This window comes from Hyposmocoma kahamanoa, unplaced genomic scaffold, assembly GCF_003589595.1.
Source record: "Hyposmocoma kahamanoa isolate Upper Pololo Valley unplaced genomic scaffold, ASM358959v1 78, whole genome shotgun sequence".
In the NCBI taxonomy this organism is placed as follows: Eukaryota; Metazoa; Arthropoda; class Insecta; order Lepidoptera; family Cosmopterigidae; genus Hyposmocoma; species Hyposmocoma kahamanoa.
Window position 1 is genome coordinate 18,330,192 of NW_020653945.1, and position 26,527 is coordinate 18,356,718.

Consider the following 26,527-nt stretch of genomic DNA (forward strand, 5'->3'; position numbering starts at 1 on the left):
GCGCGGACCCGACGTCCATATAATTGTAAGTCAATGGGTCCGCTGGTTCGTTTCGTGGCTTAGTTGGTACAGAGTCTGACACGGTATGCTAGAAGACGTCGTCGGTTCGAATCCAGTCGGATCGTAGGAATTTTTTCTGAGTGTTCGATCTTTGTATTAATAATTGAAAAAAATACTTTATTGTACGTCTGGGGCACTCTAACCCTGAGTAATAACTGGCGAGTACCTTATGCCATCGATACGATAACAATTGCCACAGACTCTAGAAGTGCGCTCCAACGATTGGTCAAATGTAAATTAGAGACTAAAGGTATACCAACAGCATATAAAGCCCTGAAACCGCTATACGAAGTGAGTATAAAAAATCGAACGATCATTATGCAATGGATTCCAATACACGTAGTTAACGAGGAGGGGGATAAACTTCCTAACGATGCTATATTTGGTGGTGTGAGCATGTTTTGTCAACCGACTGCTACTGAACTTATTCCTCTAGCTAGAGATATATCTAAATATTTGGGATAAAGTCTACGAGGAAATTTCACTAGCAAGAAGCATTTAGTACAGGACGATGCAACCGCGACCTCCTCGAAAGTCTTGGTTTGACGGTGCGGGTCTCGCTAGAGAATCTTTTGCTTCAAATTAAGAAAAAAAAATAAGGTAAAATAAAAAAACCGGGATAAAAATGTTTTTTAAATTTAAGTTTTTTTTTAAATTTAATTCTCAACTCAAATTCTTGATTGACAGCACACGTTTTGTATGGAGGACTATCACCGATTGCTGCAATCACAGACCAATGCAATCGAGATTTCTTCATGTGCTTTTTTCTAAACTTGTTGGTTATCGTGAGTACGATCACCTCAATTGCAATATGATCGTACCTTTTTCTTACATACTGTAAACGATCTGGGTAGTTTTAAAGGCCGCGGTAGATGCTACAGAAATAAGGCACGTTCTCGATGTTTATGGCTGCCAGGAAGGGACGATTCGCCAGGAACCGCTTCTTTCGTATTGGAACAGCACGAGAGCCGAACGCCACCGTAAAAGCTGGAATGCAACCATGTTGTCATTATACTGAAAATGTATCTACTTTTTTAACGATCATTACGTGTTGTTTACTAACACCAACGGAACATTCAATGTACCAAAAAATCTTTAAATAAATTCAATAGTACGTATATCTGAAAATACCACACAAATAACATTGATAGTGTGGAAAAGCACATACATTTTCTTTAATATGAATGAAATTAATGAAATATTCTTGATTGCGGTTAAAAATTTACAACGTGAACACAACGTTATTTGTCATGCATAAATGTTGAAAGTTTACCTAATGTACAACAAGCCGCCTATTCCTCTCTAGTCTAGTTTCTACAAGTGGATTCTTTTTTCCTCTCTTCCCTACCACATCGTCACTGGTTGCGATGAGTGGAATTTCATTTCCACCTATCTGTACCGTCGAGAATAAAATCATGTCAATGAAAAAACAAACGACCCTATTGTTATACCAATCTTCTAGACAGGTAGAGGGGCAGAACAAGCGTACTACCTGGACCTTACCACGAACTCAATGGTCACTCATTACCATGTTGTATTATAAACTAGATTTTATTAATGACTTAAGTCTTTTTGTCATTAAAAGATTAATTAATTAAGTTGTATTTAATATTTAATTCAGTAAATGAAACCACTATAACGTTTTCCCTGCACGAAATACAGAGTTATGCACATACGAAAAAAAATTACACTTATTCAGATCTTTCATATGATATAGGTAGAAAAGTGTTACTACACATAGGACGAAACCGCCCATTGTCCTTTATAAGTTATAATTATATGGATTATACATATGTATGCATGCTGTACCTATATATTTTTAGAAATTATTAAAGGTAAGCAAAGAGATAAATATGATTGTGCAAATCGTCTACAAACTGACCCAGAAATATTCCCTACGCACAAATAAATAGTTACGCAGAGCGTTTCGAGGTTTAGGTGTTACGGAACGTTACAACGTTGTTAAATTATTTTTGAATAAATCGTTTTTTGTTTTTTTTTTATGTTAACTACACTCTTTTGCAAAAAAAACGGGCACCTAAGGAAATTTACGTTCTAAAGTCGATTTGAGTTAATTAAATGAAATTTATTTCTTTGACTTAGTCTTACTATCGGAACTTTGACTTAATAATCGTGTAAATTAATGCGTGTGAAGTGAATTCGGGCAATTAAAAGAAAAAAAACGATGGATTCTTTAAAACCGATGTACACGCCCAAACAATAAGAAGTGGTCGGCAATAAAGACAAGATTTTTTTTTACTTTTTTTAATTAAATAAAGTTACAAATGTAAAAACCTAATAACGAGTGTGACCTCCTCTTGTCAAAATCACAGCTTGAATCCTTCTGGGCATGCTTTCCACGATGTTTTTAATAACGTTTTGAGGAATACGTTCCCACTCTTCTGCAATGACTCTTTTTAGCTCCCTGCTGTTTTGTGGAGCAGGTTGCACTGATCTTACCCGTCTCTTTAGAACATCCCAGACATGCTCAATTGGATTGAGGTCAGGACTTCGAGCTGGCCAATCTAAACGACGGATCCCAACTTCTTGCATGTACGCTTCCACGTCGCCAGAACGGTGCGGGCGAGCATTGTCGTCCATAAAAATGGAATCTTCCCCAAGTGCAGTCAATGTGGGTTGTGCATATGGAATTAGGACTTCCATTATGTACTGGTGTGCATTTAATGTTCCATTTTCTATGAAAACTAACTCCGTACGCTCCGTCGAATTAATTGCTGCCCAAAACATAACGGAGCCTCCGCCATAAGGAGTGATTTCTTCGAAACACACTTCCGCATAGCGTTCCCGTGGTCTTCGCAGCACTCGCCGGCGTCGGTCCTCTCCACACAAAGAGATTCTAGCTTCATCAGAAAATAATACTTTATTCCAGTCCTCCAGAGTCCATGAAGCACAGTTCCGAGCATACTGAAGTCGAGCAACACGGTGCTCACGGAGTAATTTAGGGCCCCGAGCTGGGCGGTAACTCCTGATATTGGCAGCCAAAAGCCTCCTCCTGACCGTCCACAAGCTAACTTCTACTCCTCTTACTTCTTCAAGGCTCTTCTTCAGGTCCACACTTGACGTCTTACGATTCCGCAACGCCTGACTCACCAAAAAGCGGTCATCTCTTGGTTCTGTGCATCGTTTTCTTCCCGAACCGGGTCTTCTTTTGACCGAACCGGTCTCTTGATACCGTTGCCAAGTCCTCTGGACAGTTGAACGACTCACATTTAGCCGCTGAGACACGTAAGTTTGCGAACAACCTTCTTCAAGTAGTGCTATAATTTTACCGGCCCTTATCACTTTATCACTCATATCAAAAAGTGGTATTTAATGTAAAAAGAAAGATTAAATTGTTTAATTTGCAGAAAATATCCAAAAAGTTTCAAAATATCGTAATCAGTTAAAAATCGTTTCAGCAATTCGCGCCATTAGTAAAGCAATTTTAGAATAATCCACAATAATCATTATTTTTCTTTTATTAATTTCAAATTTTAAATTTCGAACATAAAGAATCATGCCAGGATGCTTCAAATAACATGCCAATATATCGTCAAATTAATAAAACCTATTTCTTGTTCTTCTTCATTGAAGTAGAGAAAAAAATCTAAAGTGCCCGTTTTTTTTGCAAAAGAGTTTAGTAGGCAAACGAGCAGACAAGCCACTTGATGGGAGGTGGTCATTGTCGCCCATGGACACGAGCAATACCAGAGGCATCACCCATGCGTTGCCTACTCCCGAGAACCTTGTTTACACGTCTTTTTTTAAATTTAACATTATTAGGAATTGAACACAAATATTTCTTCAACAAATATATTATATTTCTAAATAATAATTGATTACAAAACATTAAAACCACACCCCGGACGCTCCATACGACAGTCGAAAATTATTTACCTACTACTACTACGTACACCAAGGCGCTATCTGCACACGCACAAATGTGTGCGTGAAGTGGCAGGGTCACTCATCACTTGCTCGTACTATTACGTTACGTGGTCAGAACGGCAACATAGCGAAAATTCTAACGCTAATCTGTTATCTATAATTCTATTATAGAATCCTAATAATTTAAATATCGATACAATATTATATTTTTCATTAATTCATTAACTAGAATAATATTGAAGATTTATTTAAAAAATATATCAAAAGCACTTAAAATGTTATATTTTGGACAGGTACCTTTAAATAAAGTAACCAAAGTATTTGAAATTGCGTGTCCAAGTTTAACATTACCTAGTTGATAATTAGGTATATTCACTACGTAATATTTATCGGCAATACAAATAGAAAATTCGAGAAGCCTTGTCTAGCTCACGAAGTTATGGCGTCTTATTATATTGGTATAAAAATCTGTATTATATATTACTCTGCAATAAAGAAAACACACAGTCTCAGACATAAGTTTTTTTACTGACTGTGTTTCATTTTTCAAAATACGAAAGAAACTCCTCTCTTTACCCGTTTAGATGATTATGAACAGCCGTACACAGCACAATTCACGACTATTATAAATAGTAACGTAAAATGATGTTATATATTAACCATTGACTTACAATTATATGGACATCGGGTCCGCGCTAAAAAGTGTCCGCACTTGTAAGGCGCTAAAATCGTATACAGAGCGCGACACTCCGCTTTAGTCTTCATTTGTTCTACGGACAGCGCGATACTGCGATGACATAACAATTTAAATTTCGAATAGGTTGACTTGGGGCATTTTTTTCGTGGTTTTTGTATTAGACCCGTCGTCCATTTATTTGTAAGTCAATGATATTAACCTACAAATTTCGTAATGAATAAATGAAATCTATATTCAAATATTAAAGCCGTCTTGGCGGGAAAACGGGTCGCCGACAGCCTTGTTCTCGTTCAGTCAATGTAACCGTCAATGTGCGGGGCGTGATGCGGTATCTAAAGCTAGGGAGGGGCGAAGAGAGTGTCCGTTCTCGTTACTTATTTGTTCTCTGACCATGATATAACAAAGACAAAATTGGTTAAATCTATGGCAGCTTACATTGCATTTTCGAATGATGACGGACGAGAGAGGGGAGCGCGGTAACCGGCGTCGGCGAGGCCGGGCTCTTCAGACTAGACTTGGGGAATAGCGTTACAGTGATAAATCATCGTGATTTTGTCACGACTGTTACTTCCGTGACCTTGTCACGCCTATAACTTACATCACGATATACGGTTTTAGCCAGCGGCTTCTTTCTAATACTTATAGCCGTTTTTTATAGAATGATTTAAGTTTTTGCTCCCTTTGTAATAAGTTTGAATTCCATTCAAAAAGTTGATTTGCTTTTTAATGTAATTTTGTTTGTTACTTATTTAATACGAATCTTTGGATTATTAAAAATAGCAATAAAGTGTAATGTAATTATATTTCTAGTAGAATACACAAAGTAGATTATACATATACCAATTCTTCCTATAATAAAACAAATATACAAAAACATTTTACTTTGTTCATAAATAGGTTTATAATAACTGCTGCAGATTTTTTTCATCCGCCTTTTCTAGTAGTAATAAGCACCTACGACTCTTGTGAGTGAGCAAAGAAAGTCATCCTATTTCATTCACTCCCATCGCCGAAATGGCCCGATTTGAAAAGAATTACGAGTGGCGCGCTCAGTCACATTGTATCAAATACGTATGTCGTGATGTGAGTGACGGGGATAGCTATTGGAACGGAGGAACACCTATGTGACTTTGAAACGTCGTTCCTCCGGAACAAGTCACGGTGATACTGTTTTTCGGATCATCGTGATTTTTTCATCGTGACGTTATTTATCACCCACCTCTACTTCAGACAGCGCCAGAACGTCTTCATAGCTAGTCTACGCTCGGCTTGGCCGCGCTCCCAAAATAAAAAATCCGTTACGTAATTTTAAATGTTCAAAATTTTATTGTAAATCGATGATTATTGCTTCCCATCACATTAAACGTACTTAAATAGTTGTGAAAGTGAAAGTTCCCGGGTAAGGGTAAGTTGAATGACACACAAAACACTTGTAACGCTTTTATTTGCTAATTTCATGTTTTGTATTCTACCAAATTATAATGTTTTGTTTTTGTTTTGTTTTGAAATGTTTTTAATTGCAGCTCTTTCTACGATTGTATATATATATGTACAACGTAAATTTAAACCATAGTACCATACGCTTTGAGAAATTTTGAAGATTGCATCAACAAAATTTCAAACTGTAACGATCAAATTTAATTGTATTTTTTCACCGGACGTTGTTTTCTTTGGCTTATTTAGTTTTTATTTTTTTCTACCAATAAGCAAACGTCTCACCCTTAAGCCTTACCACGTAAATTCCTTTTTTAATCTATTTTTACACAATTTAAACTGCAACTCCGTTCTGGTCGCACCATACGGTGCTTCTCTGATTCTCTTTTGCCGTCGATGGGCTTTCAGAACGGAGGCAAAAGGACTATTACTACCACTGGGTTGTCCGTTGCAGGAATTACCTTCGGATTAAGTTACCTTCGGGTTGGAAAGTCACCTTCGGGATAATAGTTACCTTACACCTGGAGCTTGACTACGTCCGGACTAGGACGAAACAACATCCGCTGAACGGGTACCAATTGCTGCTCGTCCTGTCGCTCTTCTTCTGCGCCGACAAATATACAGGGGAGTACCATACTCGGAAGCGGAAAAGCTAGTCTTAAGGCACGTTACCACGACCCATAATAAATATATGTACCTTTTTTTTAAATTTAAACTTTAAATCGTGAATTAATGTTTTTATTATAATTATTTTAAATTACCGTAATTGTTTGTTTGATTTTCTACCACCATAGGGAAAATAAAACTAGGGAATCGTACCCGGTACATAGGTCGTGTTACAATTACAACCAAACTACAATTGATAAAATTTTATATTTCATATTGTTATAAAAACTAAGTAAATTGCTTAAAACCTAAATTTCAAAGAATAACAACAGTTAAGTTCATCGAAATTTAAGGGCCACGGTAAGTGACGAAGATGTAAGGCGCGTTCTTGACAATTATAGCGACCAAGAAGCCGCAATAAACCGCGATATTGGCTCCGGGTCCGTCCAAGCGCAGTAGATCACGAAACAAAGAAACGTTGAAATGCAGTAAGGGCGAGAGTGAATAGGCATTATTTAGGTGTGCATGCTACATCGTCGACCTCATCATCACTTTCCATCAAGCGAGATGGAAGTCAAATGCGCACTTATTTTTTATGCAAAAAAAAACTCTTAAGTTTTTCATATAAATATTTTGGTACTTGCTTTTCAAACAAAGTATGCAATCTTATGCATGCATTCTGAACTCCTTGTATTTATGACTTTGTTTTTTCAAATAAGCATGATATATACACTATTATCACAATAACCCAGGTGGAATAAAACTAAAGCATTACACACCAGAGATCACGTAGCAACGTCGATGTATGGCCGAATTCTATACAAGGATTAAAAGCCCCAAAACATTTACCCAACTTACTGCCTAGTGTTTCTCAAATCATAAGTTACTATCCATCACCACGCCCAGATTTCTCAGGGTCGTATTCTAGAACTCTACTCAATGCTCAAGTCAGGATTTGAGCAGACTTGAGTATGATTTCAAGCACTGGAAATACGACCCTAATGGCAGGGACTTGAGTATGATTTCGAGTGCTTTAAACCATACTCAAATCCTGACTTGGGCATTGAGTAGAGTTCTAGAATACGACCCTAAGACTGTTCTGAAGAGGAACAAGAGTTTCACCAAAATGGATGTATGGAAGAATTAAAAGATTTTATTACATTCGTGTTTAGTATCATAAATAATAGTAATACTCTTGTTCGAGTTCAGAATCAGGCCGTGCATCGTCGACCATTCAGCAAATGCATTCAAATCGTTATTAAGTGCGGTAATTATTTAAATATTAACGGCAGCGGCTGGCTATAGCGCAGGAGGTGACCCTCCTCCGCTATAGCCAGTGTGTGCACGTACGCTATAGCCAGTGTGTGCACGATTGACGCGCGAGCGCCGAAGTGAGCATGCATTTATGTGGTTTGCTAATTTTTTGTGTGTTTTATATGAAAATACAGAAGATCAAAGGTAAGCCAATTTAATACCTAAATATAACAGATCAACCAATTCTAGTTTTTGTGAAAGGCTTAATATCTAAAGAGACCACCTTTGTGGTCTCTTATATCACAGCATAAGAGACCACAAAGGTGGTCTCTTATACTGTGATATGGTGTAGGCTCCTTTATTTAGTAATAATGTCTATTACCGATTCATCAGTGTCTTATTATCGCAGACGAATTCTTCGAGCCGCCGCCGCCATTGCCGGGGTCCCGTGAAGAAAAAGATGCGCGGTACTAGACCAAAAGCCGAGTTAAAATTAACGGCTTTCATAATTAACAGAATATATTCTGTACTGAATAAAGTATACATCTCTCTAAATGCAACATAACAAAAGAGAAAAGCCGCTTCGATTCCCGGTAGGACCAATTTGGGAAATTAACTTTTCTAAATTGGTTCCGGCCCTGGTGTTATTTCCTATGCTCTAGGTTCCGGGTTGATTCTCGGTATACAGTAAACTTGTACCGAAACTAAAACACACACACACACACACACACACACACACACCCACACACACACACAGAGTAGCAGCGTGTATCTATTGTTCCTGATCACGTGACCAAGATACTCTATTTTGCGCCTTTTAATAGATGGCATCTTTCAGGGCCATATAAACACGCTGAAGCAAGATTTCGTTCGTGACCCTCTGTGTCCAACCAAATACGCAATATGCGACGATAACACCACATCTCAAATGCCTGTAGGCGTCTTGTAGTGTCTTCTTTCAAGGTCCACAGTTCGCAGCCGTACATGGTGATAGGCCAGATGTAACATAAAAGTAACCTGACTCGGAGCTTTATGTTCAGTTTACTACAGCACAGAACTTTCCTCATGTTGTTAAAAGAGGCTCGAGCAATTCCTATCCGGGTCTTGATTTCCTGGTCAAATTCCCATGCTTCATTTACCCAAGCCATTTACCAATACTTGTACTGTCGTATTCGCTCTAGTTGTTTCCCAGGTACAGATATGTTAGGGCTCAAATCCGGATTTCTCGAGACCAATTTTTTGTTACAGTAGAGCTCCTTGTGAAAGAGTTCGTCCGGGGAGGTACAGCCGCCTCACCTATTTCTGTTGCCAAATAGTAATGTGAGCATTACTGCTTGGCAGTTTCGATTATGAAGGGTAAGGGTGCTGGTAAAACTGCAAGCAAACGCGACTTGTCAACTTTATGTGTCAAGGCGACGGGCGCAGGAGCAGTGCTCAAAGTGGCATTGCAATTGTTACGGGTCGCTTATCATCAGGAGCATGACTTGTTCGTCCCCTCAATTTAAATTATAATAAAAAAAATTTGATAATTCCTTTTCCAAATTGGTCCTACCGGGAATCGAACCCGGGTTTGATAATTTATTAATAATAAGGTTAAACAACAATATACAACTGATAAAATAAATACGTTTTGTAAGAACTTTACTATCATTAATATTATTATATTATGAGCTTATACTGTCCCCATCCTTCCACACTTCTCTGTTTTGCGCCACTAAGATTCAGTCTTTTAGGTGCGCATCTAGCTCGTCTCTCCATCGACGCTTTGGTCTGTCGTGAAGTCGTTTCCTGTGTTTGGGGGTCTACGACCACCATGCAGCAGACGTGACCCGCCACATCGGCGTTAGTACAAAATTATAATTTATAATATTATTTTACTCCATAACTGATGTCTATTTACACATAGTAATAATACATATTATTTATAAATACTATATATACTATAAAATATATACATTTAAAATTAAATTTATTCTTCACTAAATGTGCTAACATTTGTTTTTGGGGCATCCCGTACACTTGTTAACAAACTTGTTTCCGTACGGTTCGCTCAGTGTCTAGTCGAATATTAAAATACTTTGCCGTCTTCACAGTTGTACAAATGTACGCCTCCAAATAAAGATAAAAACAATGTCTACCTACTTATAAATTTTTTTTTACATTTTGTATTGGTAGCAAGGAATGAATGGCATCGAGACAAACCCAAGTAGGGTTTAACGGTGTTTTACATTATTTATGTATATTTTTTCTTAAAACAATAAAATAAATAAATAAAATAATATATAATAAATTGTGGTTGTTCATCTAACCGACATCTGGGATTTTATAATGCTTTATGTGAGTAACGAGCTTTGCCGAATAAAACCGAGAAATGCTAAAGTCACGTGTTATGTGACTTTCAACGAATTCAAATTTTAAAACGCTCCCCTGTAAACTTGTCAATTTCGACATACGATACTTTACGTAGAAGGGGTCAAAATAATAGTATTGTATGTACTTATTTTAATTTTACTAATTCTTATTTTAGATGGCAAAACATCGAGTGAGGAAGGAGGAATTAAAACCGATACAAGACATTTGCGAAAACAGCAGTTTTGTTGTCTTAGGATGTGATTTGTTGAAAATTACTATGTCACAAGTTATTGCAGAAAATTTCTTCATATTGTATGTACTTGTTTGGTCAGAAGTGCCAATAAAACCAGAACAATTGATTATTTTGATTTTGATAGAGACTGATTTAATTTCATTGTAACAGAGCGTACAAAGTGCAGTTTTTGCATTTTAATTTAAGTAAATATTTACGGCATTTTAATGTAGCAGACCTGTAGTTTTATTCATATTTAAAACAAAATATACGCCCTATATCTAAAAACTACATTAGATACATCAATTAAATGAACCAACATACTGGACTCCATATTAGTTACAGCAAAATCACTTCTTGAATGTTAATGTGGTATTTTGTTGCCCCATATGTTACAATTTCGATATACAGCAAAATTGCTGCTTGGTTTTGAAAACGCAATTTCTGTAACTAGTATAAAACCCATGCTTAACCAATTATATAATAATTTTGTTAATCCTATTTAATAGTTGTTCCATTTATATATCATACTTTAAAATTGACTTTCTACTAATTCAAATTAAAGAGAAATAATTTTTTGAAATAGTTTTTCGGCCCTGGTGTTAAGTCCTATTTTTCGAGATACGACAAGATCGCTTTGAGGCGTCGATATGGATTGTGACTGTATACATACATATATTTAAAACAAATATTTAAAAAATAGGCGAAGCAAAAATATAAAAAATGATTGAACGTTTTCGAATATTGTGCAAATCATCTACTAACTGAACCAGAAAATAAGTACGTATCGAGGTTTGGGTAGTGTTACAATCAGAAGCAAACTATAATTGATAAAATTTTATATTTAAATTTTTTACAAAAACTAAAATGCACGTGCTTAAACCTGATCTTCAAAGAATAACAATATCTATAATATAGGATGTTAATCTAAATTAAGGACCGCGATAAGTGGCAACAAAGTAAGGCGCGTTATTGATGATTATGGCGACCAAGAAAGGACGATCTGCCACGAACCGCGGCGTTGGCGCCGGGTTTATTATAGCGCTGCACATCACCACGCCAAACGCTGAAATGCAATCATTTGCCAAATAACTGAATATCTGATTTCTTTGACAGACATTATTACTTATATATACTCCAACATTACTCCATAGTATAGTAACCACAGACATATATCTAGATAGACGCTGCAAGTACAGCAATTTGTATGAAAACCAAGCGTGCCACATTTTTTGTACCCGCTATGACGTCACAAGAACTATTTAGTGATGGAAACCTCCTTCCGCTCGCTCCAAATCGATTGATTGAACGGACTACGCGTAAACACGCGTATTCCATTCAAATAATCGATTCTAAATATAATAATTTTTGTTCAAGTATTTGTTGATTACAAGTAGTCGTAATATTAATATAGTAGAAAAATACTCGAATTAGATAGTTAAGTCCTTTATTTTACTTGTTTTTAAAGAATGTTGATTACTTAAAAAAAATTAAGACTAATTTTTAATCGCCTAATATTATTGTCCTTCCAATAAAAAGAGCTTATGATATCGGTTAACTGAAATAATAAAAACGCACGTCAGTATGAACTTGCGACTGCCTTAATTAATTTTACTAGATGGTTTTCTTTTGGTAATTGATCAAATTGATGAATGGCAAAAGAAATGAAAATGTTACTGCTGACAAAATATGGTAAAATCCTATTAATCAGAAGAGGTTTACTTAATGACGGCCTCGTGAGAAATTTTTGTGATTTGTTTATTATTTCTCGGATTTCTAACTCTTCTACTCTGCATATTTGGATAGCTTCTTAGGTGGGATAAACAAGACGACCTTCGTCCTCGAAAGCAACGAACTCATACGTATAACTAACTAGGTTTTTGAAAAGACAGCGCACTGCTAACTCTTTGCATTATATATTTTTTTGTATTACTCGTACAGTCAAGAGCACGTCAAGCTTGACACTTTGTACTTTGGGCCGTTCTTATCGTAAGCGGCATAGAGTTGGATTTAAGTCTTTAAGTCAAGCTTGACATGCTCTTGACCCTCCGGCGATGTATTTAATTATTTGCTTATTATATTCGAACATTCGAGGACACGTGCGGCAAAAATTATCGAAATTACAGATACTACTGATAATAAATACTACAAAACTGAAAAAAAAAAAACGAAACGTTACTAAACTTTATAACAAAAGACTTATACAATATTTTGTATAATATTACTAAGGTCATAATAATTTTTGTCCCATTGTTTTCAAAATCGATCAGAATCGAGAACAGTGTTGCCTAACGTATATATACATCACTAAATGTTAAATTTGGCCAAAGAAATGTACAAGCGGACGTACCACAAAACTGAATCCATTATACAAAAGTGCATTCGTTCGATATTCATAGCGTATTAACGAAAGATCACAAATATGTCGCACCAAGTAAAAGCCGCAATGTATTACAAACATGAGGTTGCATATTTGTTTTCTCGAAATTCATACAAAACCAAAATAATTGTTTTTAAAATAAATTATGCTATGGATGCTATTCGGAAGTGTTAAGTCCCTTCTAGACCAAGGACGTTGTAACACGTCCGAAACGTCGAGGCAAATAAACTACATTTTATATACGATAAGTCCCGGTTAAAAAATATATATATACTATGTTATCTCACTATACGACTAACAAAAAATTACTCAACAAATTTTTACTCTCGTATCCGTACGCTTAAGCATACCACATACAACAACGTCATTGCTATAGGACACTGGAGCGCACAATATTATTTAAAAATATAAATAATCTACCCACAAATAAGTAAGATACCAAAAAAAAACCTAACAGGTTTAATAAGACTAAGGGAAATAAATATTTAACTAACGTAATTCCACCGTGCTTACAACATGAACAGTAAATATGAAATACATGAATAGGTAGACTTACTGTTGTTATCGTAATCACAACAGAATTACTGAATTTGAATACTTAAAACATATATTAAAATTATAACTTTTTTAATAAAAATAAAAACAAGCTCAAAAGTTTGTGGAATAACATCTAAGTATTTGCCAAGTTTTATAGAAATCGGATAACGGAAAGTGGGTGAAATCCAATACACCAGAGATTCATCCCTTGATTTTCCAACTTCAGAGCACTAAGCGTGAAATATTTTCTTTCAGTTTGAATGCGACCACTACTGAGGTACCTCCTTTCCAACAAAAAAAGAATCATCGAAATTGGTTCACAAATGTCTAAGTAATCGCGAACATACACACAAAAAAACAGTTGAATTGAGAATCGCCTCCTTTTTTATAGTCGATTAAAAAGGTACATAAATAGACATTTTACCACGAGGCTGGATATATAAAAAGTCAGGTATATGACTTCTTCTTTAAAGTGCAGCCACCCCAAAAAATTAAGCAAATTCAAAACTTGGTAAAATCATCAAAGAAGGAAATCTAAAACTAGACGACCTTGAAAGAGTTAAAATGAGAACAAAGTGCTGATTGTAACATTTTATGTACAGTATTTTAACTTGACAAAATAACGGACAAAATGTAACATTTTCACGAAGATCCGTGTTCAAATTGTTATACAAGTAATTAGGGTTTCCTGAACATGCGAATTTTGTTCTCGAATTTATGAGCCGCGATAAGTGGCGACGAAATATGGCGTGTTCCTGGCGATGATTGCGACCAGGAATGGACGGTTGGCTACGAACTGATGCGGCATTGAGACTATTGCACACCGCATCATCACCACTGCCGCTGAAATAGAACCATGTCACTATTTGTGAACGTCAGTCGACAAAAACTACGTTAGATGATTTTAAACTCACGCAATACTGCGATGGAGTATAGAAATATGAATATGTATAAGTACATAATGGAATTCAACACACTTAATAGCTCTCTATATATTTTATGCACAAATATATTATTGTATGACATAAATAATATATTCTTGTATATAACTTTTGTTATAAATAATGTAATAAAAATATATTACTGCCAAAATTATCAGAGTATGGTGCTGAAAAGCCATTAGTTACAAACATCGAGTTAAGTTTTCTCGATTGATATAATTGAAAATGAAACTATTTTTTTAGATCAATATCAGCCGTGACTAAGGGACTGTAATGACCCCGAAATATTGGCTTATTTGGAAAAACAAATATACGCGATGTATTCAATAAAATAAATCAATAATGCATTTAATAAGCAACATCAACGTCAGCTTGTGGCAGCTGTAAAGGTACCGTCTGAGGGAGAAGGTTCATAAATCTCTCACAAGGTGTCGCTTAAAAAGCAGAAAAAGATCTATAACAGACACGAAAGAATTTCATCGACCTGCTGACTCAACCTATTAGCTCGGCGACGCTACGGTACAGCGTGGTCGCAGGTTCAATTCCTATTGGGTCGAAGAAATGTTTATTTGTGGTCGATCTTTGTATTAATAATTATTAAAAAAATGTGCAGTTATTTCACAAAATATACGTAAATCACGGTCGTACAATATCGTGAAATTCAATTTAAAAAAAAACGCGATTTCGATCCGCAAAGAATAGTTTAATTTCCAAAGTTTGAATAAATTACAAAATGAAAATTATTTTATTAATTTGTATTATTACTTCTTAACTTATTCTTACCATTTGAAAATAAAAGACAGGACTAAAGTCGGAAGAAGTAAGGAAAATGGGAGAAGACGTAGACAGGAACTGAATTAACACAAAATATACATTTAGATTATATAAAAGTTTATGACAGTATAAAATAAATAACTCCTTGACATAAATTTTATAACTATTATAGAAAAGTAATTATTTATTGTAGTTACTTTATATAATCTTAGTCCTTATTTTATAGAGAGTTTATTTTATGGTCCACGGTAGGTGGCAACGAAGTAAGGCGCGTTCTCGGCGATAATGGCGACCAGAAATGGTCGGTCCGCCACGAACACCTGTGCTGGTGGCTCAATAACGAACGACAGCGTCATAGCTACCATAGCTGTAATACAATTTTCTACTTCATACACTTGCACGTCACCCATAAACTCACAAGCCTACACCATACGAAGACGACACAACACATAAACTACAAATAAACACAACAACTACAAATAAAATCGCATAATGATAAATATACGTTTAATGTAATTTAACTCCTTTAGAACAATAACAAATTATTACGACTGCTTCTTTATTTTCCTATAGTGTTACATTTGTGGTTTGTTATTACTTATTACTTATGCAATTGTTTTCAATTGTATTGAAACTGGGTTTTTCATGTAGTATCACCACTGTCGCCTTGGAAATAGCCAGAGAATATAATAGTGTTATCCGAGGCTAGGAGTAGATAGAGGAACGGGCGATCCGCAACGAAGGATGAAAGGGGTAGAGGGGCGCTGCGTAGCATGAGTACTGCTCCTGTGCAGGGAGTAACGCTACTGGTATCTCATCCATGGAGGCAGGCGGTGCGCGAAGTACCTTGAGACTTGTGTTATAACTCATCGTGTGAGGCGGGGGGTGGCTCGCTAGGCTGATGGCGCACTAGGAAGACGAGGTGCTGCTCTATCATGAGGCACCAGAGCGCTGGTCGGTCCACGTGGAACTCGCGCTGCAGATCGGCTATTGCAATCGCGCGCCTCGTTCGCACCACCGCTGTTGTCACCGGACATAATACGGTTCACCGTCAGCGTTTGGACACATACGCAACACCGCCCACTTCCACCATGTTATTCATTACTACAGATAACTCGTTCATGTACAGTATTTAAATAATGCCGCACACAAAAAAATCTTTGTGTCGTAGTGTTTATATTGATTCAATATAAAATGTTCAATGTAAATCAATGAATTTTATCAGTACCTACGTTGTTGATACTCTACGGAGAAACAGTAGGAGGCAACTACACAGAAAGCAGTTGGTTTTTTAAGATCCATATAGCGAAACGGGCTACTCAGTACTATAATCATATTATGGTATTTCTTTTTAGGGCAAACGCCATTACTGTCCATGAACGGGTTAAATACGTTATGGCTACGTACTCTCAATTTAATAAGGATTGAGAGTTATTTATTGTTAATACACCCTTACACCGTTACGAATAACAAGTTTAAGAGAAAACTGTTGCGAATGCATTGATGTTTATAGCTTGTTCTAATCATGGAAATTTTATAGCTCGTCCTAATTATAAAAATTTTGTTTTATTGTGAGTCTATTGATTTTCATAGCTCGTCCTAATTATGGAAAGAACGATGGTAAACTCCTATATAAATTTTTGTTGACATAATTTGTATGAAAAATATGTGAAAAACTAACTCAGTTTCAGACTTCTGTAGTTTATTTTATATAATAATACACCGCATATATTTCATTCAATTTATGTAAAACATAGGACCTCCACAAGCTGCCCCCTATCACGTTCGACGATGTCGACGTCACCAGGCTACTTAAGGACATCACGTCCCTAAAAGCAAGGCTTGCCGAAATTCGGTGTAAATTGGAAGCCTCGGATAACACCATCAGTGAATTACGTGCCCAAATTCTGTTACTTAGTAGTGTAGCTTCTGAAGCTGCACTACTAAGTAAGAGAACTTACAGAAGTAAGTGGGTCACCCGAGACCTGACACGTGAAAACTTGTCGCGCGGCGCATCTATTGGCAGTTTTGAGTCGGCCCATACGGATGTGTCACCGTGTGTGACCGCTGCTACCCGCGCGCGTATCCACGCGCCCCGCCCCTTGTTTTCCCGCCCCGGCGGCGGCGGAGACGTCACGCGTAAGCACGTTGACCCCTCGACGTGATTACTTTGTTGTTGCCGCTGCTACCCAACTAATTGCTCCACAACCAGAACCTAGGTGACCAACGATGGGGAAAAAGAAAAAACGGAAACTCATCTCTCGAGCTGTGTCGTCAGTACCACCGAGATCTACTCCTCTCGTGCGGCGACGACTGCTTCAAAAAGGTGGAAAAGAAAAAGAAGTGCACTAGCCGTAACCTTAGTGGCACCAGCCTGACTGGCGCCAATCATCTATTGCTTGCGTCCAGCGGTACCAACGACATTGCTATACATATTATGACTTCATTACTCCACAAAGTCTGCGGATATTGTGGAGTACATACGGGTGAAAGCCAATGCTGCCCTGAAGATCGCGCAGTTGGAGTCCCGCCACAATGCGAATTTTAATTCATTTGTGGTGAGAGTATCAACTCAACACCTGTCGACCTTCATGAAGGAGGACTTTTGGCCGAAAGGTGTCAAGTTCCGGCATTTCCGAGGACGGTTACCGAACATCCACGTTGCGTCATACGTCGCGGTCCATACGTGTAAATAGTGTTAGTGTTTTATTATATTATTATGTATGTTAGACTATAAGGTATGTATTTATAGGTATTTTGTAACTTGAAAATAAATAAATAAAAACTTCAAACTGGAATATTATTAATTCCAGACCTCTCAGAACAGTAAACCCAAAACGAAATTTTGTTCAGAAATTAACAAAAATATATATAGATACGGTATAAAATAAATACGTCCTTGACATGGATTTTGTGACTATTATAGGAAAGTAATTATTTCTTGTTAAAAGTAACTACTTTATATATACAATCTTAGTTCATAATTTATAGATAGCTTATATTATGGTACACGGTACGTGGCGACGAAATAAGGCGCGTTCTCGGCGATAACGGCGACCAGGGGACTTACCACAACCTCTTAAAACAATATTACTTTAACCTTACATTGACTTTTCGTACCAAAACGCGCTTAAAGTAAGCTTATTTGTAATGTTAAAACTATGATGTTTTAATAGCAGCTTTGTGACTATTCATTCACTCAGTTCGTACTATGACGCGACTTTGATATTAAAGTAAAATTGCTCTTATGTCAATCTTAGCAATCTTACAATAGTGACACGGATACAATGGAAAAAATATTATTTTCAGTTTTATTATCTTAATATTGATTTGTAATGATTAAAAGTTAAGTTGAACTTATTTATTTACATATATCTCTTCAATATTTTGTTTATTTTTTATTTAATAGCACAAAGGAAATAATTTCTCGTAAATTAAAAATACGCGATGTTTATTTCGTAAAATTATGACAGCTCCATCTATATACTCCTTGGCGAAACTAAGAGTTGACATTAGACTATGGTTCCGAATTTACAACGTATTTATCAAGACTCAGCTTGATTTATTTATTTTTCTTCATGAAAATGCGGAATGATAATTGAAAACAACGTAATTTTAATAGATTTCATTATTACATACCTTTCTTTTTTTGGCAGTTAAAATTCTCTGAATGTAATTATTTTTAAGTACTTTAACATTATACTACTATAACACGATTCGGAACATCAAAAAAGAAAGAGATGGCATTATATAGTGCATATAGCGTTATTTCTTTCCTACTTTTAGTAAGGAATAGACAATATTGGGAAGTCATTCGTTCTTTCAGTCACTTTAGCAATAATGCGTTGCTTAGTTGATAGGTTTGTCATGGTACGAAAATGAGTAATATTACAATATAAAATAAACAAAATATTGAAGAGATACATGTAAATAAATAAGTTCAACTTAACTTTTAACCACTGCAAATCGATATTAAAACAATAAAACTGAAAATAATATTGTTTCCATTGCATTCCTGTAACTATTTTAAGATTGCTAAATTTCACATAAAAGCAATATTACTTTACTGTCAAAGTCGCGTCATAGTACGAACTGAGCGAATGAATAGTCACAAAGCTGCCAACAAAATATCATAGTTTTAACATAGCAAATAAACTTACTTTAAGCGCGTTATGGTACGAAAAGACAATGTAAGGTTAAAGTAATATTGTTTTAAGAGGTTGTCGTAGGCCCCCAGGAATGGTCGGTCCGCCACGAACACCTGTGCTGGTGGCTCAATTACGAACGACAGCGTCATAGCTACCATAGCTGTAATACAATTTTCTACTTCATACACTTGCACGTCACCCATAAACTCACAAGCCTACACCATACGAAGACGCCACAACACATAATAAGACACAACAACTACAAATAAAATCGCATAATGATAAATATACATTTAATGTAATTTAGCTCCTTTAGAACAATAACTGCTTGCACTGCTCTTTAGCAGTTTTAAAACTTAACCAAATTATTTTCCTATACTGTTACATTTGTGGTCTGTTAGTACTTATTACTCATGCAATTTTTTTCTATTGTATTGAAACTGCGTTTTTCATGTAGTATCATCACAGTCGCCTTGGAAATAGCCAGAGAATATAATAGTGTTATCCGAGGCTAGGAGTAGATAGAGGAACGGGCGATCCGCAACGAAGGGTGGAGGGGGTAAAGGAGCGCTGAATAGCATGACTACTGCTCCTGTGTAGGGAATAACGCCACTGATATCTCATCCATGGAGGCAGGCGGTGCGCGAAGTACCTTGAAACTTGGTTATAACTCATCGTATGAGGCGGGGGTGGCTCGCTAGGCTAATTGTGCACTAGGAAAATGAGGCTGCTCTATGAGGCAACAGAGCGCTGGTCGATGGACGTGGAACTGGAGCTGCAAGTTCGCTATCGCACACATTTCACAGCTCCGCTGCTGTCACCGGACGTAATACGGTTCACCGTCAGCGTTCGGCCATATACGCGACACCGCCCACTTCCATTATATTATTCGTTACTACAGTTAACTCGTTCATTTACTTAAATAGTACCGCACACAAAAATCTTTTCTTTATGCCGCCGTATTGATACAATATAAAATGTAAATCACTGCAAGCAAGCACTGTAAAGCCCTTAATTGGTTTTTTGAGATCCATATAGCGAAACGGGCTACTCTGTACCATCATATTCTGGTATTTAATTTTACGGTAAACGCCATTACTGTCCATGAACGAATTAAATACATTATGGCTACTTGCTGTCTATTTAATAAGGAATGACAATTATTTATTGTTAATACACCCTTAGGGCGCGTTTCCATTACGTCGTAACGTTTAATTTATCGTTGAACGACTGTCGTGTCTAGCTGTTCCCACTAGATCGTGACGACAATTTATCGGTTCACGGCAGCCGCCTTGTGGTTTGCACGACAGAATCGTTTGAAGCTGCGATTATCTGTCGTCACATTTTTATCGTGGCGTTTTAATTATCGTCAGACGACTGTCGTTCTAGCTCTTCCCATTCACGACAGTCTGTCGTCGTAACGTCAAAAAAGTCGTGAACGACAGTTAATCGTGTTGCTCTACGTGTGAACAAATTCATTGAAATATACAAGTCACGACACTTTAAACTGCACGACTAGCTACCGTCACAGTATGAAGGGAACGTGTCCTATGACAATTTTACGAGAAAACTGTTGCGAGTATTGATGTTTATAGCTTGTCCTAACCATGGAAATTTTTATTGCTCGTCCTAATAATGAAAATTTCGGTTCGTTGTAAGTCTATTGATTTTTATAGCTTGTCCTAATTACTGTTAACTAATTAAAAATACGTGAAAATATATAGTTTCAATTCCTGAAATTTAAACCATATATTTTCACATATTTTTCATAAACAGACGCATACAAATTATGTCAAAAAAAATGTGGGAATTTGCCAATGTTCTTTCCGTTATTAGGACGAGCTATAAAAATCAACAGACATTTGTACAGACAAGTTTGGTTTTGAGTTTTCTATTCTGAGCAGTCTGGAATCAATCGAGTATATAACCGGAAATAGAGACGAAATAAGGGCCATCCATCCCTGGCAACTCATCAGGTAAGTGGGACTTACTTATATCGCTTTTAAATATCAACTCTCGTTTGCGCTAAAGTCAGAAATTAGAAAACTGAAATAGTACAGCGCCCTCAACTGACCTGTATGTACGTCTCCGTATATTCCAAAAATATTCTGTATTTATTGTAATAAAAATAACATCACTAACAATGTGGGCTGTTCCATTGGGTGGTGTGGGAAACACCACCAAATGGAACAAAAAAACAGCAAAACATCTAATTACAAACAAACGGAATCACATTTCATCGGTAATTAAAATATGAAATATGTAATTGTACATTTAAGGTACATTGACAATTTTAAGGTACAAGCAAAGCCCAAGTTAAACTGGTCGATTTGAAGTGAAGCAATTGACGACAACCCTCAATTGTTTCGAAATCGGGCTGGCCAATCGGAGCACAGTTGTCACAGTAATGATTAGGCAGAATAGTTTTCAAACAAATTAAATGACATTTCGTCTCTATTTCTGCTTAGATACTCGATGTCTGGAATTAAAGAATCATTACATTTGATATTACTTGAATTAATTTAATGTAAGTGTGCTTGTGTAATCCAAGACCTCCACTGCATGAAAACTTGATGCAGTCGTGGTCTCGGGTGCATAAAGTTGATTACGACTTCACGCATTAACTGCAAACATGAAGTTAATTTATTACAGCCTTGACAATCCTTTTAACAATGATTTCGCTCTTGTTCTTGTGGTTGGTTGCGGGTCTACTGATTGTTATATCTCGTCCTAATCATAGAAAATTCGAATTTATTGATTTTTATTGATCGTCGCAAATAATAAAAATTTCGGTTCACATAAGTTTTTATGGAACGCATTTTTTTCATGTAGGTAATAGTACCTACATGAAAAAAATGCGTATATATAATGTATCTATGTAAAGTTTACATATCAAAAGAATTTATAGATAAAATGTACAACATTTTCGTGCAAAACAACAGAACCTGAACATACCTAAGCTGATAAGAGTAACCTCCACCACATGCAATATTAATGACTTATTATGACTAATAATGGGTTTCACAATACCTAAATATTCGCAATCAGTACAGCATGAAAACTTTTGAAGATCTTTTAGTATCACAATTTAAGGTCTGCGTCTATAGACGCATGGTCAAAAGCTATAAGCATCAATGGCTGGAGCTAGTCTTAATTTAGTAATGTAATGTGAGCAAAGGTTCATACATCGCTCATCCGGTGTAACGACACAATACTAAAAACAAACAAAATAACACGACGTTGTTAACCTAAAATATATTTACGGAGAAAACGAAAACTTTCATATATTTCTCACAAATGGCGCTAACGCAAAAAAGTCGTTAAAACCCAAAAAACAAGCACATAGAAAACTTCGTAATGTCTGCTGGGTCGTTCCATAGCTCAGTTGGGAGAGCGGCATGCACGGTACGCTGAAGGCGCTGGTTCGAATCCAGCCTGATCTAAGGAACTTTTCTTGGTGTTCGATACTTATACGAATAAATAAAATAAAGACGTTAATGTAATTTCAAGACTAAGGTCTTCGAATGATAACATGATGCAAAAGTCATTGTAGCAAGGAATAAAATTGAAACGGAAAAGTTACAATTTATTATGTCTAGGAAAATTCTACGTGTATAATTGTCTAGGAAAATTCTGCGCGTATAATTATACATTTGTTACATCGTATGAGCGATATAGAAAGACGAAACAGAAAAACATTAATCAGCTCATGAGTCGCAACAGCGGGCAAAAATGCTAATTTAAAACAAATACTAATACTATAGCACATCACCCCACAAATAACATAAAATTCATTCAATGGACTAAACAGACTTTGATAGGTACTAATAACATTCTTTTATATTATATGGTATTATGTACTTCAGAAGCAGTAGAACTCCTTGTCAAAGAGCTCACCAGGATTTTTTTTTGTACTGCTACCGTACCTATTTCTGCCGCCAAGTCATAATGTGACCATTATTGCGTTCCAGTTTTGAAGGGTAAAAGTGCTGGTGAAACTACGTGTCAAACAACAGTCAAGAGCACTTTGGACCGTTCTTATCGTAGGCGGCATAGAGTTGGATTTAAATCTTAAGTGTCAAGCTTGACGTGCTCTTGACCCTGTACCTGTAGTACGTAAGGGGCTTGCCAACTTTATGTCTCAGGGTGACCAGCAGTATTGCCAGATGATCGCTTAAGGTCTCCATACCCTTCAATCCTTCTTCTTGGTCAAATTACAGGCACGTGGGACTTATGAAGTTATGTCTCATGATGACGGGCGCAGTGGCAGTGCCCTTCAGATCTTTGCGATTTAAAGCTCTGAGCGGCACTTCAACTGTAATGGACAGGCGTGTATCTTACCATCAGGCGCACGACTCGTTCGGCCCATCACTTGATATTATAAAAAAAATTCGGAACATGGAATTGCTTTGAGGTAGATGCAGGCTCTTCGACTTGTATCTACCTGCACAGTGAGTCCTTCCACTTATAAATTTTTCTTATCAAAATCCAACACACGTCACATCAGTATATTTTAATCGTTTATCAGAGCAAAAGAGCTTGCAGAGAGTATGAAACTCACAGGGACAATTCGTCTCTTTAGTCCATCCAATAAATCGTAAAAAAAGTGACAATGGTGTCTTACCGGTGGCAGCCGCTGCTTCAGCGCCCTCTTCGTTCACCTCGATAAAAGCCTTCTGCACAGCTTTGGACACATACAAAGGTTCTGGGCTCTTCAACATGTTATCGAGACCTGACTTTTGTGCGTTGAAAATTGATGTAATACCCAACTGAAAACAGTAAAATCTTTTGAGATATATTAAATAATATCTACCTATTTTGCCCTCCCCTTCATAACTGACGCATTTACATTTCTGTAACTTTTTTCAGCAGTAGAGCTCCTTACGAAAGAGTTCGTCCAGGAAAGTATTGACACCTTACCTATTTCTGCCGCCAAGCAGTAATGTGAACATTACTGTATTCCGGTTTCAAACAGTAAGGGTGCTAGTGAAATTACAGGCACATGGGACTGGTCAACTTATGTCACAGGGTGTCGGGCGCAGTGACAGTACCCCTCAGACCTTTGTGATTTAAAGCTCTTTGTGGACTACAACAACTATTATGGACAGGCGTGTCGCTTCTTACTAGGCGCACGATTTGTTCGCCTCGTCACTTACTGTCATCAAAAAAAGTGCCCCGGAATGCGTTCTTGATGTCGCTGCAGTTACTGTGGTCCAGGGCAGTTCCTAATTTTTTTTTTGACACCAGGTAAACCAGTGTGGTTGTATAACACATTATTATTATTATTAGAGTAATTTACCTTGGGCAGAACTTGCAACAGATCAATTTCAGTCTCTATCTTGAACTTAGGAATGGTGACCTGCACCTTTACGCTGAATGTATTTTTCAAGGCCGACATGAGGTCGAATCCCTCAGCAAGTTTGGTCAACACATTGTCCAAGCCATCAACTTGACTTGGCAATATGATCGCCATACTTGCTGATTTGCCTTTGTATGGCATTATTAGAATCTGCAAAATATTCACGCTGTCAAAAGCAAATACACTACGCGCATATGTTAGAGCAGTTACACATGACTGCATCAATACAAACGCGCTATTGCATCACGGGATTTAGGTGATTGCATCGATGCAATCGCGTCTGTATCGATGCAGTCGCGCGTTTGCATCGATGCAATCGCCCATAAATCGCAAGCGTAGCGATGCAGTTGCTGAGTCGCCATGTGTAACCACTCTTAGGCTCAGTTTACATTGCCGCGGAAAGAATGTATATTTATGGAAACTATAGCATAACGAACTTACTAACTATGTCAATTGTGTAACATATAAACTAGCTACGAACAAAAAACATGTCGCGCGTTTAATTTTTAACAAAATTTTTACCCGTTTAACAGAGAACACACAGTATCGGTAATTTTACAGCTACCATATCGTATCTATTTTCTACGTTACGTGTAAGTATAATCTTGGAAATAAGCTTTATTGATAGAGACACATTAGTTTTGCTGGCAAGAGATCGAGTCGTGTAATTTTAGATTCAGTAACTCAAATTTTTTCATACAATACATTTCATTACACAAATGTCAAGGCCAGTCAATGCGTTTAGGCAAATATACGACTATTAGGCTAAGAACTCACGGATCAGTATTCCCGCCGCGATTTGCGGAGCCGCGGGTCCGTAGAATGTAGGTGTGTATGTAAAATTTAGTAGCATATTTCACAATGCGTTTTACGTCAGTGGCAGGGACCATTGCTCACGGTAACCGCTGTGTTTGCGAGGTAGTAATAGAGCCGCGCAAGGCGTTTAGCAACTGTCGCCCGCGTACTCTGCGATTGGTTCGCCGGCGACCATCTCGATTCGTCGTAACTAACCACGCGACTTGCGATCCGGTCCGCAACCACGATGGCTAAGTGGCCGCACAAACCTGCGATCACAGAAACAGCTGTCCCGCATCCGTGTCGGGCGAGTTCTTAGCCTTATACGTTTGTACGTGTTTTGTAATTATTCCAATCGTCCCAATAAGAACAAAGAAGAAGAAAATAGTAAGAGAACAGCCAATCACAGATCTGAAATAAAGTCATAATTGAGACTGCGAGTTTACATCAAATACCATACCTGTGAGTCGAGGCCCTGGCACTCTGCGTAAGGGAATTCATCTTCTTTGTACATCATCGGAATATTGATCTTGGTGGTACTGTTGACGTGGAATGGCTTATCTTGTGTAAGTTCGGGGTTAAATTTAGAATCCCAGTCACCCTGAATATAAGTTAAAACTCCAATTGAATATTTTCAATAATTCATATAAAAATGTTAATTAATTTTTGAATATCATGATGTTTTACTCCGCTAGTTTGTTATTATTATTGATACAAAAATGGAATAAACACAAAGAAGCTACGTTGAGGCAACAGACACGGGTTTGGTTCCAGTCGGATTTAAGGAACCTCTCTTTGTGTTTGTTCAATGTTTCTATTCTTTTTAAATGAATACCGCCATAACGTTTATTGTATATTCTGCTTTTATTGTAAATTATAAGTCTAACCTAAAAAATCTATAAACGGTCTTATTATTATCAATAAATGATGTAAATGATCGTAGTAAGCTGTCGACATTATTTAATAAAAAAAAAATAGGTAAGGATAATTTTAATATACATTTCTCTCGTGAGTTTGGGTGTAATTTGTGGTTGTCTATATGTACATATGTCTATGGCACCCGCGATACA

The 26,527-nt window shown here is 36.9% G+C and overlaps 1 protein-coding gene across 8 annotated transcripts in view; it reads right to left on the bottom strand.

The window, feature by feature from the left end:
* Window positions 1-901: 901 nt before the first annotated feature.
* Window positions 902-26,527, bottom strand: part of LOC113233453 (serine protease inhibitor 3/4-like) — a 33,273-nt gene continuing 7,647 nt past the window's right edge. For 3 of the 8 annotated variants that reach the window (XM_026468599.1, XM_026468600.1, XM_026468592.1), the window contains 5 exons: window positions 25,918-26,058; window positions 24,603-24,812; window positions 23,928-24,072; window positions 16,002-16,175; window positions 14,203-14,283 (listed from right to left, as the gene is read on the bottom strand). In XM_026468599.1, coding sequence (XP_026324384.1) covers window positions 16,015-16,175; window positions 23,928-24,072; window positions 24,603-24,812; window positions 25,918-26,058 — 657 coding nt within the window. In that variant the 3' untranslated portion in view covers window positions 14,203-14,283; window positions 16,002-16,014. Of the gene's footprint in view, window positions 1,048-11,431; window positions 11,590-14,002; window positions 14,284-15,226; window positions 15,523-15,594; window positions 15,942-16,001; window positions 16,176-23,927; window positions 24,073-24,602; window positions 24,813-25,917; window positions 26,059-26,527 lie in introns of those variants that run through there. The other 5 variants (XM_026468597.1, XM_026468595.1, XM_026468598.1 and 2 more) reach the window with 5 other exon arrangements.